Below are 18299 nucleotides of genomic sequence, written 5' to 3' on the forward strand. Positions count from 1 at the left end.
CCCAAAGAGGACCGCTGGTCTGAGGCATGGCCCTGGGAATTCCGCACCAGGACGGGAATAGATCCTGGGTTGGGGAAGGAGTAGGAACAGAGGCCTGTGCCCTTCCTTTTCTCTCCTGGCCCCTGGCTTCTTCCTCACTGGAAGGGACTATTGTGTGGACACCCCATCCCAGAAGTCCAGGATCCAACCACAGTCCCCAACAGCCGCCCCTGGGCCATCCCTGGGAGGACAGCACAGGATCAAGGAGCAGCCCGTGGGTCCACTTGGGTTGGGAAGTCCAGGGTCCCACTCCTGGGAGCAGCCTATAAGAGGGATGGGGCCTCTGCCAGGCCGATGCCTGGCCCTGTGGGAAGCTGAGGAGCAGGTCAAAGCCAGAATCTCACACACAGCACCCCTTTCCCTCACCCAGGCAGCCCAGGGCTGAAGGACTGGAGAGGGAAGGAGGAAACAGTGCCAGACCCGGCCCTTCCAACCCTGAGGCTTGGGATGGGATTTCCCGACCCTCCATGGTCATGTGGCTCTGGAGCCAAAATGGAGCTCAGGGTAGCTCCTCTCCCGCCATAACCTGCTTATTTTCCATAATCTCATCTCCAAGACTCCCAACCTGGTGCAGGCACTACTAACCTGGAAGACAGCATCAGTCTCTGTATTAGATTCTTAGGGCTGCCACAACAAAGTACCACAAACTAGAATATAAATTAGTACAACCATTATGGAGGACAGTTTGGAGGTTCCTCAAAACACTAAAACTACAGCTACCACACAATCCAGCAATCCCACTGCTGGGTACACACCCAAAGAAAGGAAATATTCTATCAAAGAGGCATCTGCCCTCCCATGTTTATTGCAGCACTATTCACAATAGCCAAGATTTTGATGAAACCTAAGTGTCCCACAACAGGTAAATGGGTACAGAAAATGTGGTACATATATACAATGGAGTACTGTTCAGCCGTGAAAAAGAATAAGACCTGGCTAGGTGTGGTGGCTCATGCCCATCATCCCAGCACTTTTAGGAGGCCAAAACAGGTGGATCACCTGAAGTCAGGAGTTCAAGACCAGCCTGGGCAATATGGCGAAACCCTGTTTCTACTAAAAATACAAAAATAGCCAGGCGTGGTGGCCAACGCCTAATCCCAGCTACTCGGGAGGCTGAGGCAGGAGAATCTTGGATCCAGGTGGTGGAGATTGCAGTGAGCCAAGATCGTGTCACTGCACCCCAGCCTGGGTGACAGAGCGAGACTCAGTCTCAAAAAAAAAAAAAAAATAAGAAAGAAAGAAAGAATAAACAGGGGGAGATTCTGTCATTGCAACAACATGGATGGAAGTGGAGGACTTTGTGTTAAGTGAAATAAGCCAGGCACAGAAAGACAGACTTCAGATGTTCTCACTTATTTATAGGAGCTAAAATGTTAAAACAATTGAACTCATGGAGATAGATTGTAGGAGGATGGTTACCAGAGGCTGGGAAGGGTAGTGGAAGGGTGAGGGGTAAGTGAGGATGATTAATGGGTACAAAAAGAATAGTTAGAATGATTAAGAACTAGTGTTTGATAGCACAACAAGGTGGCCATAGTCAATAATAATTTAATTGTACATTTACTAATAACTAAGGCAGTATAATTGGATTGTTTGTAACACAAAGGATAATTGAGGGGATGGATACTCCATTTTACATGATGTGACTTTTACACATTGCAGGCCTGTATCAAACATCTGATGTACCCCATGAATACACACACTGACTATATACCCACAAAAATTAACAATAAATACAGTTTAAAAAACTAAGTACCACAAACTAGGTGACCTAAATAAAACATCAAGTTAGTCAGAGGTGGTGGTACACTCCTGTAATGCCAGCTACTCCTGAGGCAAGAGGATTCCTGGAGCCCAGGAGTTGGAGGCCAACCTGGGCAACATAAGGAGACCCTGTCTCTAAAATTAAAAAATAAATTTGTTCATTGTGTTCTGAAGGCCAGAAGCTCAAAATCAAGGTGTTGGTTGGATTTCTTCTCTCTGGAGACTTTGAGGGAGAATCTCTTTCATGCCCCTCTCCTGGCTCCCAGTGGCTACTGGCAATCTTTGGCAATTCCTTGCTTTGGAGATGTTATTACTCCAAAACTGCGTCTCTTTCTCCATATGGCCTTCTCTGTGTCTCTGTGTGTCTTCTTCCTTCCTTCTTCCTGTCCTGCCCTTTCCTTTCCTTTGCTTTCCTTTCCTTTCCTTTCCTTTCCTTTCCTTTCCGCTCCTTTCTGCTCCTTTCCCTTCCCTTCCCTTCCCTTCCCTCCCCTCCCCTCCCCTCCCCTCCCCTTCCCTTCCTTTTCTCTCCTTCTTTTCCTTCCTTCCTTCCCTCCCTCCCTCCCTCCCTCCCTCCCTTCCTTCCTTCCTTCCTTCCTTTCTTTCTTTCTTTTTTTTTTTTTTTTTTTTTTTTTTTTTCGGAGTCTTGCTCTGTAGCCCAGGCTGGAGTGCAGTGGCGTGATCTCGGCTCACTGCAACCTCCACCTCCTGGGTCCCAGTTCAAGCAATTCTCCCGCCCCAGCCTCCCGAGTAGCTGGGATTACAGGCACTTGCCACCATGCCCAGCTAATTTTTGTATTTTTAGTAGAGACGGGATTTCACTCCCTTTCTAATGAGGGCACCTGTCATAAGTTTAGAGTGGTCCCTAATCCAGAATGGTTTCATGTCAAGATTGTAACTCATTATATCTGCAAAGACCATATGTCCAAATGATTTCACATTCTGAGGTTCTAAATGGACTTGAATTACTGGAGGGACTCCATACAACCTACCCTGCTTTAGTTCCCTTCCCTACAGTCCAAACCTTATACAACACCAGAAGGATCCTGTTGAACAAACCAGATTACATCCCACATACCCCTAGTTAGAACCCACCATGGCTCCCTAGTGCCCAAATGCCTCATTGAAACCTACAAGGCTCTGTGCAGTCTCTGGTCCTTGTTAGTTTCTCTGCTATCTTCTCTCAACTCCCTCCCTCTCTTTTACCACCCTCTATCCCCTTTCTTTTCTTTCTTTTTTTTTTTTTGTCATTTAAGATCTTTTATTGAATTCCTACTTTTCTTTTTTTTTCTTTTTTATTATACTTTAAGTTCTAGGGTACATGTGCACAATGTGCAGGTTTGTTACATATGTATACATGTGCCATGTTGGTGTGTGGCATCTATTAACTCGTCATTTACTTTAGGTATATCTCCTAATGCTATCCCTCCCCCTCTTCCCCCACCCCACAACAGGCCCCAGTGTGTGATGTTCCCCATCCTGTGTCCAAGTGATCTCATTGTTCAGTTCCCACCCATGAGTGAGAACATGCGGTGTTTGGTTTTCTACACTTGCGACAGTTTGCTGAGAATAATAGTTTCCAGCTGCATCCATGTCCCTACAAAGAACATGAACTCATCCTTTTTAATGGCTGCATAGTATTCCATGGTGTATATGTGCCACATTTTCTTAATCCAGTCTGTCATTGATGGACATTTGGGTTGGTTCCAAGTCTTTTCTATTGCGAATAGTGCCACAGTGAACATACGTATGCATATGTCTTTATAGCAGCATGATTTATAACCCTTTGGGTATATACCCAGTAATGGGATGACTGCGTCAAATGGTATTTCTAGTTCTAGATCCTTGAGGAATCGCCACACTGTCTTCCACAATGGTTGAACTAGTTTACAGTCCCACCAACAGTGTAAAAGTGTTCCTATTTCTCCACAACCTCTCCAGCACCTGTTGTTTCCTGACTTTTTAATGATTGCCATTCTAACTGGTGTGTGTGAGATGGTATCTCATTGTGGTTTTGATTTGCATTTCTCTGATGGTGAGTGATGATGAGCATTTTTTCATGTGTCTTTTGGCTGCATAAATGTCTTCTTTTGAGAAGTGTCTGTTCATATCCTTTGTCCACTTTTTGATGGGGTTGTTTTTTCTTGTAAATTTGTTTGAGTTCTTTGTAGGTTCTGGATATTAGCCCTTTGTCAGATGAGTAGATTGCAAAAATTTTCTCCCATTCTGTAGGTTGCCTGTTCACTCTGAGGGTAGTTTCTTTTGCTGTGCAGAAGTTCTTTAGTTTAATTAGATCCCATTTGTCAATTTTGGCTTTTGTTGCCATTGCTTTTGGTGTTTTAGACATGAAGTCCTTGTCCATGCCTATGTCCTGAATGGTATTGCCTAGGTTTTCTTCCAGGGTTTTTATGGTTTTAGGTCTAACATTTAAATCTCTGGGCCAAAATGAGACGGGAGTATTTTCAGTATGCTGGGCTCTAGCTCACCCCGTTTTCTCTTTTTAAATTTTTTAATTTTTAATTTTTTTTTGAGACCGAGTCTCTCTCTATTGTCCAGGCTGGAGTGCAGTGGCATGGTCTCAGCTCACTGTAACCTCCACCTCCTGGGTTCAAGCAATTCTCTTACCTCAGCCTCCCGAGTAGCTGGGACTACAGGCATGTGCCACCACACCGGCCTAATTTTTTATTTTCAGTAAAGACGGGGTTCCACCATGTTGGCCAGGCTGGTCTCGAACTCCTGACCTCAGGTGATCCACCCACCTCAACCTCCCAAAGTGCTGGGATTACAACCGTGAGCCACTGTACCTGGCCTGTAACTTTTTGTTTTGTTTTGTTTTTTGAGATGGAGTCTCTCTCTGTCACCCAGGCTGGAGTGTGGTGGCGTGATCACATCTCGCTGCAACCTCTGCCTCCTGGGTTCAAATGATTCTCCTGCCTCAGCCTCCCAATTAGCTGGGACTACAGGCACATGCCACTATCCCAGGCCAAGTTTTTGTTGTTGTTGTATTTTTTAGTAGAGATGGGATTTTCACCATGTTGCCCAGGCTGGTCTTGAACTCCTGACCTCAGGTGATCCATCCGCCTTAGCCTCCCAAAGTGCTGGGATTACAGGCATGAGCCACTACACTCGGCCTGTTGCCACATTTTCCTGTGCCTCCCTCACTTCTCACTCCCATCTGCCTCAATCAAGTGGTCTCAAGCCTCACATCGCCTCTTCCAAGAAGCCTCCCATGGCTCCACCACCCTGGGCTGAGTCACGTGCCTCTCTGGATCTGAGCTTCCCCCACCACACAGTGTGGTCACTGCCTGGTTACCACTCTGTGTCTCTTGCTAAACTGTAACATCCTGAGGGCAAGGACAGCATCTTATTGGGTCTGTGCTGTGTTTCCAACACCTAGAAAAGTCCTGGCATCTAGTAAATATTCAAGAAATGTACATTGAAGAAAATAATGAATGAAGGGCGTGTATAATGCCATGATACTCCATAAGGCAGGTGAGAAAGTGGGGAGGGTGAAATTTGCACTGAGCTTGAAGGGTGAGGAGGGGTCCCCAGACACAGTGGCAAGCAGGGCATCCTAGCCCGAGGAATCAGCTTGAGTGCCCACAACAGGGTAGGGGAGCTGGAGAAGTCATATTGGGGCCAGACTGTGAAGGGAGTTGGAGGCATCTTAGAATCATTACTGTGGGCCCAAGGGGAGGGTAGGCTGGAAGGAGAGGCCAGGAAGCGGCTGGGGCCTCGAGCTTGGCAGGGACAGATGCCAGCCTGGACTGAGGGTCTGGCCAACACTTTCCTCCAAGCCCAGCCTCCCAGGACAGCAGAAGACCCAGAATTTGGAGAAATTGTGCTGGACCTGCAGATATTTTCTCCTGAGACATTTCTTTGGCACAGCTCGAACCAGGAAGGGACATCAGAGGGACAGATGTTAAGCCGAGAGATGGAGCCAGGACTAGGAGAGAGGTGTTTTATTGCTGCTTCTGGGTGCCCAGAGAAATGAGGATGGGAGGCTGGGTTAACAGGAAACAAGGTGAGTTGTGAGCCGGGGGATGAGGTGGGAGGACCAAGGTCACAGTTCCAGCTGCATCTTGCGGCCCTGCCTGGTGGGGGCGCCGTGACTCTGGACCAGTGGCTTGGCCTCTCTGGATCTCATTTTCTGTTTTGTAAAATGGGGCTGGATTATTCCAGGAGGAGACACATTATGTGTGAGAATCTTGGCCCAGAGTAGGTGTTTGGTCGGGGTGAATGCCACTTCCTTTCCCCCATTTCTTTTTTTTTTTTTTTTTTTTTTAGATGGAGTTCTGCTCTTGTTGCCCGGGTTGGAGTGCAATGGTATGATCTCAGCTCACCCCAACCTCCGCCTCCCGCATCCAAGCGAGTCTCCTGCCTCAGCCTCCTGAGTAGCTGGGACTACAGGCATGCGCCACCACACCCTGCTAATTCTGTATTTTTAGTGGAGACGGAGTTTCTCCATATTGGTCAGGCTGGTCTCGAACTCCTGACCTCAGGTGATCCGCCCGTCTTGGCCTCCCAAAGTGTTGGGATAACAGGCATGAGCCACTGCACCCAGCCTTCATTTTTTTCTTAAACTGTGCACATTGTTCCTTCATTCACCCCGTAAGTATTTGTTGAGTGCCTACTATGTGCCCAGCAGTGAGTGGCAAATAAGCAAAAAGTCCCTTTGACCCTCAACCTCGTGGCTCAACTCAGCTTTTCTGCCAGGCAGGGCCCTTGCATTTCTGAACATCTCCACTGGGCTTCACCCAGGGATGACCAGAAAAATATGAGTTCCAGAAGATGCATTCCCCAAACGTGCATCAGCCCTTCCTGTGCACCAGAACCTGTGCTCACAACTGTGAGGAGGTGTGGATCAGAACTCATCCCTCCCTCAAGAAACATCTTCTTTCCAAAAAATACAAAAATTTGCTGGGAGTGGTGGTGGCTGCCTGTAATCCCAGCTACTTGGGAGGCTGAAGTGGGAGAATCAGTTGAACCGGGAGGTGGAGGTTGCAGTGAACTGGGATCAAATCACTGCACTCCTGTCTGGGTGGTAGAGTGAGACTCTATCTCCAAAAAATGAAAAAAATAAAAATAAAAAAATAAGAAAGAAGGAAAAGAAAAAGAAACATCTTCTCCATCTACTTCCCTTCACTGCATTCTGCCCTTGAGTAAGGGACTGTGAGACAATTTCCTCTGTTTCTTCCATTTGATCCCAAATACATGAAATCTGGCAGATACTCATTTTATTAATTGGCAAAATGTGTATATATTTATACTGTACGACACGATGTTTGGATATCTGTATACATTGTGGAATGGTTTATTCAAGCCTGTTAACATATGCATTATCCCACATACTTATCATTCTTTTCTGTGATGGCAATACTCAAAATCAACTTTCAATAATTTTCAAATATACGATAGATTGTTATTAATTATAGTCATGCACAATAGATCTCATGGTCTTCCTGTCTAACTGAAATTTCATGTTCTTTGACCAACATCAAAAAGATGAAAGATAAAAAAAATGTTGGCAAGAATGTGAAGAAAAGGGAATTCTTGTAAACTGTGGGTGGGAATGTAGGTGAGTACAGCCATTATAGAAAATGGTATAGAGGTTCCTCAGAAAATTAAAAATGGAATTATCATATAATCCAGCAATCCCACTTCTGGGTATGGTATATACTCAAAGGAAATGAAATCAGTATGTTGAAGAGATATCTTCACTCCCACGTTCACTGCAGCACTATTCACAAAAGCCAAGGGATGGAAACAACCTAAGTGTCCATCAACGAATAAATAGATGAGGTAATAAATACACACGGAATACTACTCAGCCTTGAAAAAGAAGGAAATCCTCTCATTCGTGACAACATGGATGAACCTAGAAGACACTGCGTTAAGTGAAACAAGCCAGGCAGTTTCTCTTTAGTATTAATGGTAATTTATTCTAGATGAATTCCCTTTTTGGATCTTTTCACTTCAATGAGTTTCAGAGAAGGGAAAGGGACTGTAAGCAGGAGTCTGCAGTCTGCAACATTTTCATTGCATTTATCTTGGGGTATCTGAATGACTATTGCACTGGTCTGTCTCCCTTCTCTGTTCAGAAGCTCTTAGAGGTAGAATCCAAGTCGCAGTCACCATTCTAGCACATTTTAGGTGTGTCATAAATATTCATAGGATAACATTTTCACTAAAGATTGGAAGGCTGAGTTGGGTTGAAGGGCTCTTCAATGCCTTGGTCAACTTCTTGCTTAAGAGGTCTCCTCCATCTGAGATGAGCACTGCCTGAAAATAAATATTAGTAGAAACAGGAAACTTCATGCTTGATCTGCTCTTTGGTGACACAGAGAAATAGAAAGAGCCACACTGGCTGCTTAAGATGGTGACACTGACCAGCTTCAACCCCTAAAGACTGTGCATGAGATAACCTTTATCTCCAGCTCAGAGGAACTTCAACCTCAGCTACCACCCATTTAACAGATGTATCCAGAGCATTGGAGCTCATCACTGAGCCAGGAGCTGGGGAGACTGCAATGGCCAGTACAGACTTAGTGCCTGTTCTTGTGGACTTTATAGTGGAGGAGAGAAGGTGGATGATGAATAACTGAATGTCAGACAAGAGCAGGAGGAGCATAAGGAAGGGATGGCAGTGGCTACAGGAGTAGACAAATGAATCCTCAGAAAGCAGGGCAGGCTGATAGAAGAGGACTTCATGGAGGAGGTAGCATTTCATCTGAGTTATTCTGCAGAAGGAGAGGAAAGGTTGTGTACCAAGCAGAGAGAAGGGCATGTGCAAAGGACTTAGGGTGGGAAAATAACTCTTCATCCAAGGAGCAGAAGGCCAATAGGAGAGGGACCTTGGGCAGCAAGGAGTGAGGAGTGGTTCATGGAGCCTAAAAGACAGGCAGAGGTTTGCATCCAGTGGACCTTTCCTCATAATCTATGAGACCTGAGATGACACTCGTCTACACAGGGGATGTACACATAAGGGCAGGTGGGTTCAAATGATGTCAGCCACATCTACAAAATGAATTTCAGATTAACTAGAGAATAGCCACATTTTGGAAGGGTTTTGCAACTCACAGACATGGAATGGGGTTGCAATGAGAGAGTCATTTGTTTGTTTTCTCTGGGAATATTTACTGAGCATCTATTAGGTGCCAGGCAGTGAGAACACAAAGTTGAGCAAATACAGTGTGGTCTTATCCTCTTGTGGGGAATGTTGAGTAGAGAAAGAGAGTAAGTATGAATAAGTCATTTATATAATAAGGACAGTGTGGTAAGTGTTAGGATGGAGGAAGCGGAAACCTGGCCCACCTCGGAGCTCTGGAGACCTTCCCCTCCATCCCCTCCAGCAGCGCAAAATGTTCACAGGAGCCACTCTTGGCACCAAGTGCTTTGCATGCTTTGGTTCTGACAGCCAAGATGCTGTGGTGCTTTCTGTAACATTGGGCTACGTGGAGCTCTGGGACTATAGTGTCTTGGGGAAGAAAGAGCCACTTCCAGTGCCTACCTACGTCTCTTGCTGCTAATCAGACACCTAAGTTTGGACCTGAGGCTAAGTGGAAAATTCTCTGGGACCATTTCCCCAGAGTGAGATGAGCCTGTGTTTCTGTCTCCACCTCATCCCTGAGCTATACATTCAAACCTAATCTCCCTGCAGCTCTGTAGCTGATCCTTAGAGACTCTTTCATTTGAAAAAAAAAAAAAAAAAAATGAGGTGGAGATGGAAATTGTGTGTCAACTTTTAATGAGCCCCCAGGTGTCAGTGAAAGTCCCATGGCTTGTTCACTAACAAAACTTAGAATTGGCTTCCTGGGGATTGTTACGCAGTGGAGTTCCGCGAGTTGTGCCGACAGTTGTCCCACTGGGATCTTTAATACCAATCAAGGCTCTAACCATGTTCTTCTCTGTTGTGTCTGCCAGAAAAGACACCTGGGGGCTTTGAGTGATGGGCACTGAGAGTCTTAGAGCAGGGCTGGAGGTGGCAGGTTCAGATACATTTTACTAATTGCTTGGTTTGGAGACCCCATGACATCACTTCAATTGCATGCTCCAGGGGCTTTTTTTTCTTCTTAGAACAGAGATCAGCTGATCACCACCGTGAATTGTTCGTTTCTCTTCAGTCTCATAAACACAGATTAATGATGAAGGGGAGACTTGTAGCGTAGTCTGGATAGTTCCTTGCTTCACAGCACTGACTCATATCAGACAGACTCAGGTTCAAACCCTAGCTTATCCACTCCGTGGCTGTGTGGCTTTGGTAAAGTGAATTGATCTCTCTGCACCTCCATCTGCCAATTGGGAGGTTAATATTAACAGCACCTGCTTTCATTTCAGTGTGCAACTCTGGACTGTACTGTCGGATCACGGGTGCATCACCCCACACATGAGCAATCTTGCAGGGGCAAGGGCTTGATCTGACTCACCTTTGAGTCTATAGTGCCCAGGTCTTTCTGTCCCAAAAGCCTCCAAACTATCCCCTGCTGGTCAGGCTGGGTATTAAGCCCTGCCTCTGGGATTTGCACTGACTCCCACTAAGCAATAATGGAAGAATTGACAAAAAACAACTCCTCCCTCACTCCCCCACCTGAGGAGCAGGACCAATGGGAAAAGATCAGGAACAGGCCAGCACCTGCGCTCACCATTCAATCTCAATAGACTCACGATCCTTCAGAAGCTCTCGCGCTTCTTGCTGGCAGCGTTCCTGGTATTCTGGGTGCTTTGCGAGGTGGTATAGGACCCAGGAGAGACCACTGGCTGTGGTGTCATGGCCTGAGGGGCAGCCAAGCAAAACCGGATTTCTGGGCTGCTTCAGCACAAGAGGGTGGACAGCACCCATACACTGAGGCCCTCCAGGAGAATGTAGGGAGGGGGAGGATGGGCAGAATGGAGTGACACAGGGTCCACTCACCACGTCGCTGGGATGGAGAGGCCCCTGTCCCCACTGTAGTCCCACACTGAGACCCTCACCCTCAAACATGAAGGTGTCAGCTTCTGCTCTTTTGTCCTCATCAGACAACTCCTTCCCGTCTTCATCCTGGAGAGAAGGCAAGACAATACCCCTGCCCCAAATCACACCAGCTCTGGGGGCTCTTGAGTCAAACTTTAGACAATTTCTGAAGATCCATCCTCCTTCCAGAAAACCAAGCCCATCGTGCACTCCTAGATGTCTCTTGGTCACCACCTTCAGAGACTACCACCCACGGGCTTCCCCGCTGGATTCTCCTATTTGGCCCTGCTGGGAAGAGTCAATGACCTGTGAATATTATCTTGTCTCTGAATAATGAGGACTTTTGGAGTGAAACATTACTGGCAACCTGGGTTACAGCATATTTCAATGGCACTTTGGCTTGGAGGTTAGAAATTGAGTATTGCTCTGAAGATATTTGCTCACATTCTAGAGTGGTAAACTCAGAGAATCCTTCTTATCTTTCCAGAAGGCATCTGGGTTATAAACCTATAACACCACCACCTACGTTATAAATCTATAACACCATGCACTTACGGGCATGGACATCTCACTGGAGAGGAGTAGATTTTACTCCAGAACAAAGCAAACATTCTCTCTCTCTCTCTCTCCCCACCCCCTCTCTCTCCCATTCTCACACTCACCATGGAAGGAAGAAGGGGCAGATGTGCTAGCTATCCTATGTAAGCTCCAAGATGTATAATGTGGGGCCCCCTCTCTGCAGTGCCTTCTGGTGTATTTACAGGTAAAAACATTGTGCTACCCTAGGAGGAATATGGGAATGGAGAGCCAGCTCTACAATCCTACTCTGGTGGCTGCTATTGGCTGTGAATGATTAAAACAGGCTGCTGTGATCCAGGGGTTTGGTGCATCTGTCATCATAGATATAGACATAGACATATAGATATGCATTGAAATGTGTCAGACTGACTTACTAACATGTAAGTAAAATCTCAGGTTCCTCACTATTTCAAACTTAGCGGTCCCCTGGCAGCTGAATTCCACAGAGTCGTCTCTCAAACCTATCTCTGACCTGTTTTTTTCAAGCATATTCCATGGCTCCCACTGCCCTCTGGATCAAGTCCAAGTTCTTACATTTGACATTGGCATAAATCTCCACTCTGTGACTTGAATTCACAGCCCAGAGAAGCCCACCTTGCTCAGCAGAAGCACATCAATGAAGTCCAAAGTCTTGGACTTTGCCTTGTTCTTGAGGAAATCATCAATACCCTGAGTGGGGAGGGTTCGGCGCCGCTCCTGGATGACGGCATCTGTGAAGTCGTGCACCAGGTGGCAGGCCCTGCGGAAGCGCTGCCCATCAGGAGTGAGATGATACAGGAAGTCTGGGTACAAGAGAACATGCTGGTTTCTTTTTTCTGCAAATGCACTGAGCTCCAAGATGGCGGCAATATATTCACTGGGCTTCCTGCATGAGGGAGGTAACAACTTAACATATGCAGAGTCCCAGGAGCACCTCTCACCAGCAGCTAGAAGTTACTGTCCACCAGGAAATTGAATATCCGAAAACAGCCAGGAGACTTGACTCTCCAAACTCCCTTCTCTCCAGGCATCCCATCTCTGAGAGCTGCCTCCATGCACCTAGGTACCCAGAGCATAGCTTGGACACTATGCTTCTCTCCTGTCTCTGCCACCCAGTATCCAGCCTAGACTTTTTTCCTTCCAAAAACTGTTCACAAAACTCACAAGACCTCACTGTCTTCCAGCTCTTTCTGGCCCAGCCCCCACCATCACCGACTTGCATCCAATGTCAGCTCCATGTCGTGTCTATGTGACAGGCAGACCTCCACAGAGCTCAGCTGTGACCGCACCTGACATCGGCCCAACTCCCTTCAAAAGATTCCTGGGAACCTCCTGATAAAGTTCACGCCACTTTTCCTGATTTTCAGTGTCCTGAAATCTATCCCCTGTCTACTTCCACAACATGATTTCTACTGTCTGTTGTGCATGCTTGCGTCATACTAGTCGTCTTGCCCATACTCAAATATTTCTACCTACTTGAAAGGACTGTACTTTCTCTCTCCTCTTCCCCATCCTTCAAAGCCCAGCTGCAACACATAGGAAGTGCCTTCAGAAAGGCTTATCCTGGTCAGTCATCCTTTTCCAACCTACTCCCTTGGGTTCGTGGCCCAAGTTCTCAGGCCATAGGAAAGGATTCACTCCTGACAATTGCTTTCAAAGCTGAAGACGCATTTCTGCAGACTGTCCAAGGTCGTAAGGCTGATGTGCTCAAACATGTCCAGTCTGGCGCTGCTCTCCGAGGCCAGGTGCCGCCACTTGTCCTGGCCAGAGTAAAAACAGAGTTGAAGCTGGGAACTGCCTCCTGTGAGTGCCTTCCCAGACCCAAACACCAAGATGGATCCCCCGCAATCATTCTCCTGGTCCCCAACACCCAGCCAGTGTCAGGAGCACTGTCTTCCCTGCCCTCCTGCTCAGTAGCTCTGCTAGGAGCCCCCTCCTTCAAGCACCCCCTCTCCTGAGTCCACCCCGCAGGGCAGTTCTGGACAGGATCCAGGGAGAGCCAGGAGGGGAGCCCTGGGTCTGTGGGCGGAGCATCCTGCGTGTGGGAGGAGGAGCCAGGTGCTGATCCAAGGGCCTCCAGATATTTCCCCTCTGGGGCCACTACATAGCCTGAGATTCCTTCGTTATTAATGTCCCTGTATCAATATGACATTGACCCTAACGAATGGGTGCAGAACAGCATGGCAGAGGAAAAAAGTTTGGGCTTGAGGGTCTCACAAACCTGGCTTCCTGTGAGCTTTGGGCTAGAGGCCTGCCCTCTCTGAGACTCAGTTTGCCCTTGTGTTAAATGGATACATTCCCTTCTCTGGATACCATCACTCAGGTCTCTCCAACAATCCCAGGACTCTGGCTCAGAGAACCGAGGGGAGGTTGGTGTGAAGGCGTTGGGCATGGTGATGCAGGTGAGCACCTGACATGAGCAGGTGCACTTGACCTAGAGTAGATGGAACGCAGTAGGCATGCTTTACCTAGAGCCCCTGCCACACAGTGGGAGTGCTTTGTGGAGAGTGCCCTGCACACAGTAGGCATTCTTTATGTCAAGAACTTTGCACAGAGTAAGCTTACTTTATATAGAGCACTCAACACACAGAAAGAACACTTTATGTAGAGTATCTGGCACATAGTAGGTGTGCTTTATGTAGAGTACCGGACACATGGAGTCACAGTTTATGAAGTGTACCCAGCACGCAGAGTAGGCACACTTTGTGTAGAGCGCTTGGCGCACAGTAGGTGCACTTTACATAGATCACCAGGCACGTAGTAAACATGCTCTATGTACAGCATCTGACACACAGTAGGTGTGCTTTATACAGAGCAGCAGGTGCGGAGTAGGTACACTTTACATAAGTTACTCTGCACAAATTTCACTTTATGTGGAGGTCCAAGAACACAGAAGCACGATTTTCTGTAGAGCACCCAGCACACAGTGGGCACACTTTACACAGAGCGCTTGGCACACGGTACACAACGTGTATACAGAGTACCTGGCACAGGGTGGGCGTGCTTTATGTAGAGTCCAGCACCCAGTATATCGCAATAGTGCATATTGTCTTTTGCAAAGAGCAGAGACTGACACGCAGCAGCTAAAGTACTAGCTGCCAGCCCCTCCCTTCATTCCGTTTTTCAGGCTCCCTCAGAATCCATCTGTCCCCGTCTAAGGCCCATTTTCCTGTGATCCCTCCTCTGTCCCCCTCTAAGGCCTCATCTAACGTCCCATTTCCCAGATGAGAAGCCTGAGTCCAGGAGGGGCGCACTGCCCAGTTAGAGCAAGGAGAAGGCAGAATAAGGACTCCACTCAGGGTCTCCTGGCTCGGCCCTCCCCTCCCTGGCCCCATCTGCTCATGGCCCTCTCAGCCTTACCTCCCATGCCCCATCTCTGTCCTCCTATTCTGAGCCCAGCCTCCAGGTATTCTCCTCCAGCAGGGCTCTTTATCTCTGGAATCGGACCGGGTAATCCCCAGCACAGTTAGGTAGTTTGTTCCTGCTCCTGTCAGTCATGTCTCCACCCAGGCCCTGGGTTCCCTGGAGGCAGGACTTGAACTCCTGCCAGGCTGTGAAGCCAGAGGCCAGGAGCTTCTGTCCCTGAATCTCCTAAGTCTGAACTGAGAAATGGTGTATGGCGAACTCCTGGACCACACGTGGAGAGGAGCTCAGAAGATGATCTGGGACAAGGGTTGGCCTGGCCCTGCTCACCTGCTGCCTGAACTCTCAAGTTCATGCCTTTATCTGCCACACCCTTGCCTTGGAAGGGCAGGGTGGTTGTCAACTTTGGGGCTCAGAGTCACCTTTGCACCTCAAGATCCCCTCTCACCCACCTGGGAGGTGCTGAGACCTGCAGAACCAGTGCCCATGCTGTGTCACCCTCAGCTGGATCCTCTGCACCCAGTTGGCCTGATGCTAGGTTTTGGTTGTCAGCCCAGGCACGGAAGACACACCCAGGCTATGGGGACTGGCTCGCCCAGCCCAGCCCAGCCTAACCTAGCCTCCCACAGCCTTCCCTACATCAGGGGCCAGAGGCAAAGACTTCCTAGCAGGTGGGGAGAGGAGATTGTGTGGGACAAGCTGGTCCTGACAGAAGGTGCCAGGCTGGGGGTGGCAGGGCTGGAGGATCTTGGCCTGGGATGGTGAGAGGCACTGCCCAAGGCTGGAGTGGGTCCAGGCTGCTGGCATGGGAAACTGGTGATTTCCTGGTAACCGGACCCCTGGCAACCTCCCAGTGATTCAGGCTAGGCCTTTCGGGATTCCAATCGGCCTCTCTCTCCCTTTCTGTGTAACTGGAGGCCACTTGGCTGCTGGTTTTCATTGGGTGTTTCTGGACTTTAGATCTCAGCTCTTGTTTACCCATGTCAGAGCCTTCCCTGATCTGCCTCTAGCACTGCCCTTCCTTGCCCCTCTCCACTGTCCCTGGAACTTCCTGATGTTCACCTCTGGTGAGTTTATTCCTTCTACCTCATCCTGTCACTCGTCGGCATCATGTTTTCAAAGTTCATCTATGTTGCAGCATAGAGCTATTGAGTTGTCGCTTGGTCTGTGCTAGATTCTGTGTTTTAACCACTGTCACTTAATTTTGTTTCTGATCTCACCAGATACAGTATCCATGCCTGGTCAGAACTACAGCACCATGTCTGAATTTATCCTCTTTGGCTTCTCAGGCTTCCCCCAGCAGCTCCTGCCTGTCTTGTTCCTGCTGTTGTTCTCCTGATGTTCCTGTTCACGTTGCGGGGCTACCTTCTCATCATGGCCACAATCTGGATTGAACACAGACTCCACACACCCATGTACCTCTTCTTGTGTGCCCTCTCTGTCTCTGAGATTCTGTTCACTGTTGCCATCACCCTTCGCATGCTGGCCGATCTGCTCTCCACACATCGTTCCATCACCTTTGTGTCTTGTGCCAGTCAGATGTTCTTCTCCTTCATGTTTGGCTTCACTCACTCCTTCCTTCTCATGATCATGGGTTATGATGGTTACGTGGCCATCTGCCACCCACTGCGTTACAACGTCCTCATGAGCCCCCGTGACTGTGCCCGTCTTGTGGCCTGGACCTGGGCTGGTGGCTCAGTCATGGGGATGATCATGGTGACAATGATCGTTTTTCACCTCACTTTCTGTGGGTCTAACGTGATCCACCATTTTTTCTGTCATGTGCTTTCCCTCTTGAAGTTGGCCTGTGGGAACAAGACATCATCTGTCATCATGGGTGTGATGCTCGTGTGTGTCACAGCCCTGATAGGCTGTTTATTCCTCATCATCCTCTCCTATGTCTTCATTGTGGCTGCCATCTTGAGGATTCCCTCTGCTGAGGGCCGGCACAAGACTTTCTCCACATGTGTATCCCACCTCACTGTGGTGGTCACGCACTATAGTTTTGCCTCCCTTATCTACCTCAAGCCCAAGGGCTTCCATTCTATGTACAGTGATGCCTTGATGGCCACCACCTATACTGTCTTCACCCCCTTCCTTAGCCCAATCATTTTCAGCTTAAGGAACAAGAAGCTGAAGAATGCCGTAAATAAAAACTTTTACAGAAAATTCTGTCTTCTAAGCTCCTGCATGCCAATTTGGTGGTGATAAAATATAATAGAAGAGCTGAAGATAATGTCTGTCTCCATAGGACTGTTGTAAGGGTTCAGGTATGTGAAAATATCTATTTGATACATACTAGCTATTGTTTCTTATCCCTTTTTGCTTAGCCTCAAGTGATCACAATCTCTTGTTTATGAGCCATTGTGAACTTTATCCTATTATCTGTGCCTAGAAATGTGTTTTCTATCTATGGACAGGTGGGGATCATCACGTGGATGTGTCTGGGCACTTATGAACATGGTTCTTCTTGAATGGACAGGCAAAATATATTTTATTTTCCCCTAGTGTAAGAAAAAGTAAGAATAACATGATAGTCATAAATGCCACCAAGCATTAAGTTTTTTCTATGCATCGGCACTGTGTCCAGTGTTTTATAAATATTATCCTTTTAATTAGAAGAAATGTACAAAGGAAAATACACTACTTCCCTCAGATAAACTGGTTCTTATATAAAGTTCCTCACTGTCTTTGGGAGAGATATATCCTAAGTTTGGGTGTGGATATTAATATGTTGAGTTGAGTGAAGGATGTCAGAATGCAAAAGTGGAGAGAGACCAAGAAGGAGAAAGAGAGAGAGATACAGAGACAGAGATAGAAGACAGAGAGAGATACAGAGACATAGACAGAATAAAGAGAGAGATACAGAGATATTGACAGAATAGAGAGAGAGAGAGAGAGAGAGGAAGCCAGAGAGAGAGAGAAAGCAGGTGTCAAGTAAAAAGGGAGTTCTTTAAATTTTTTTATCTGTACAGGAAATGTAATAACTAAGAATTTGGAGCAAAATCTGGTAAAGGGAGGAAGAGAGAAAAAAGGAGGTTGGTAATAGGACTTAATATATCTTAATAATAGGTCTGTAATATGTCCTGATAAGATAGCTTCGTCTCTCCTCCAAGCATTTTTGACACAGTTGCTCTGCAATCTCAATGGGTCATTCTAGGATATGTACTCCCTTGCCTCCAATGGAGGCATCATTTTTCTGGTTTTCTGGTTCTAGCCATTGGTTCCACCAGCTGAGGAATGAATATTATTTTTACAGTGTGAATTCTCTTCTAATGCTACTCATAGTGCCCTCGCCTGTGCTTCCTGCTGGTGCTGGAATGGGAAGGTCAACACTGAAAGAGATTTCATTCTAGTAAAGCAGAGATCATGGCCTTGCAAGGTCAAAAGATGACATGGTTGGAAGTTTTATCCTACGTTTATGCTATAAAATTCCAAACAAAAACAAACTATCCTTTGCCTTATCCTGCATACTCTGGACAACACTTGCGTGTGTGGTTATCATCAATGAAGCACCATGGCAACCAGGAGCTTATTCAAGGAGCACAAATATCAGAATTTTTGTCTATGAGTTCCAAGACAGTCCTTAAAGTCATAGTAGAAAAAAACTATCTCGAAAGGCAACATG

General features: G+C 47.2%; 1 protein-coding gene and 1 pseudogene across 1 annotated transcript; one reads left to right on the forward strand and one right to left on the reverse strand.

Annotated features, from left to right (window-relative positions):
• Positions 1-147: 147 nt before the first annotated feature.
• LOC103234385 (cytochrome P450 4F11-like) lies at positions 148-15159 on the reverse strand. The gene is made up of 6 exons (XM_073015756.1): positions 15124-15159; positions 12947-13164; positions 11924-12194; positions 10771-10837; positions 10443-10572; positions 148-220 (listed from the first exon to the last, which is right to left on the reverse strand). Exons 1-6 carry the CDS (start codon positions 15157-15159, stop codon positions 148-150), a joined length of 795 nt encoding a protein of 264 aa, XP_072871857.1.
• On the forward strand, positions 13932-16879 carry LOC119621843 (olfactory receptor 10H4-like; annotated as a pseudogene).
• The last annotated feature ends 1420 nt before the right edge of the window (positions 16880-18299 follow it).

This window comes from Chlorocebus sabaeus, chromosome 6 (assembly GCF_047675955.1).
Source record: "Chlorocebus sabaeus isolate Y175 chromosome 6, mChlSab1.0.hap1, whole genome shotgun sequence".
Lineage (NCBI taxonomy): Eukaryota > Metazoa > Chordata > Mammalia > Primates > Cercopithecidae > Chlorocebus > Chlorocebus sabaeus.

Excerpts from the sequence above, each read along its gene's own strand:
- LOC103234385 (XM_073015756.1), bottom strand. The coding sequence starts at position 15,159 with ATGGGCACTGGTTCTGCAGGTCTCAGCACCTCCCAG. Across the intron at positions 12,195-12,946 it reads TTTGAAAGCAATTGTCAGGA|GAAGCCCAGTGAATATATTG; the intron begins GTGAATCCTTTC and ends TCCCTCATGCAG. Across the intron at positions 221-10,442 it reads GAGTCTATTGAGATTGAATG|GGATGGCCCAGGGGCGGCTG; the intron begins GTGAGCGCAGGT and ends CTGTCCTCCCAG.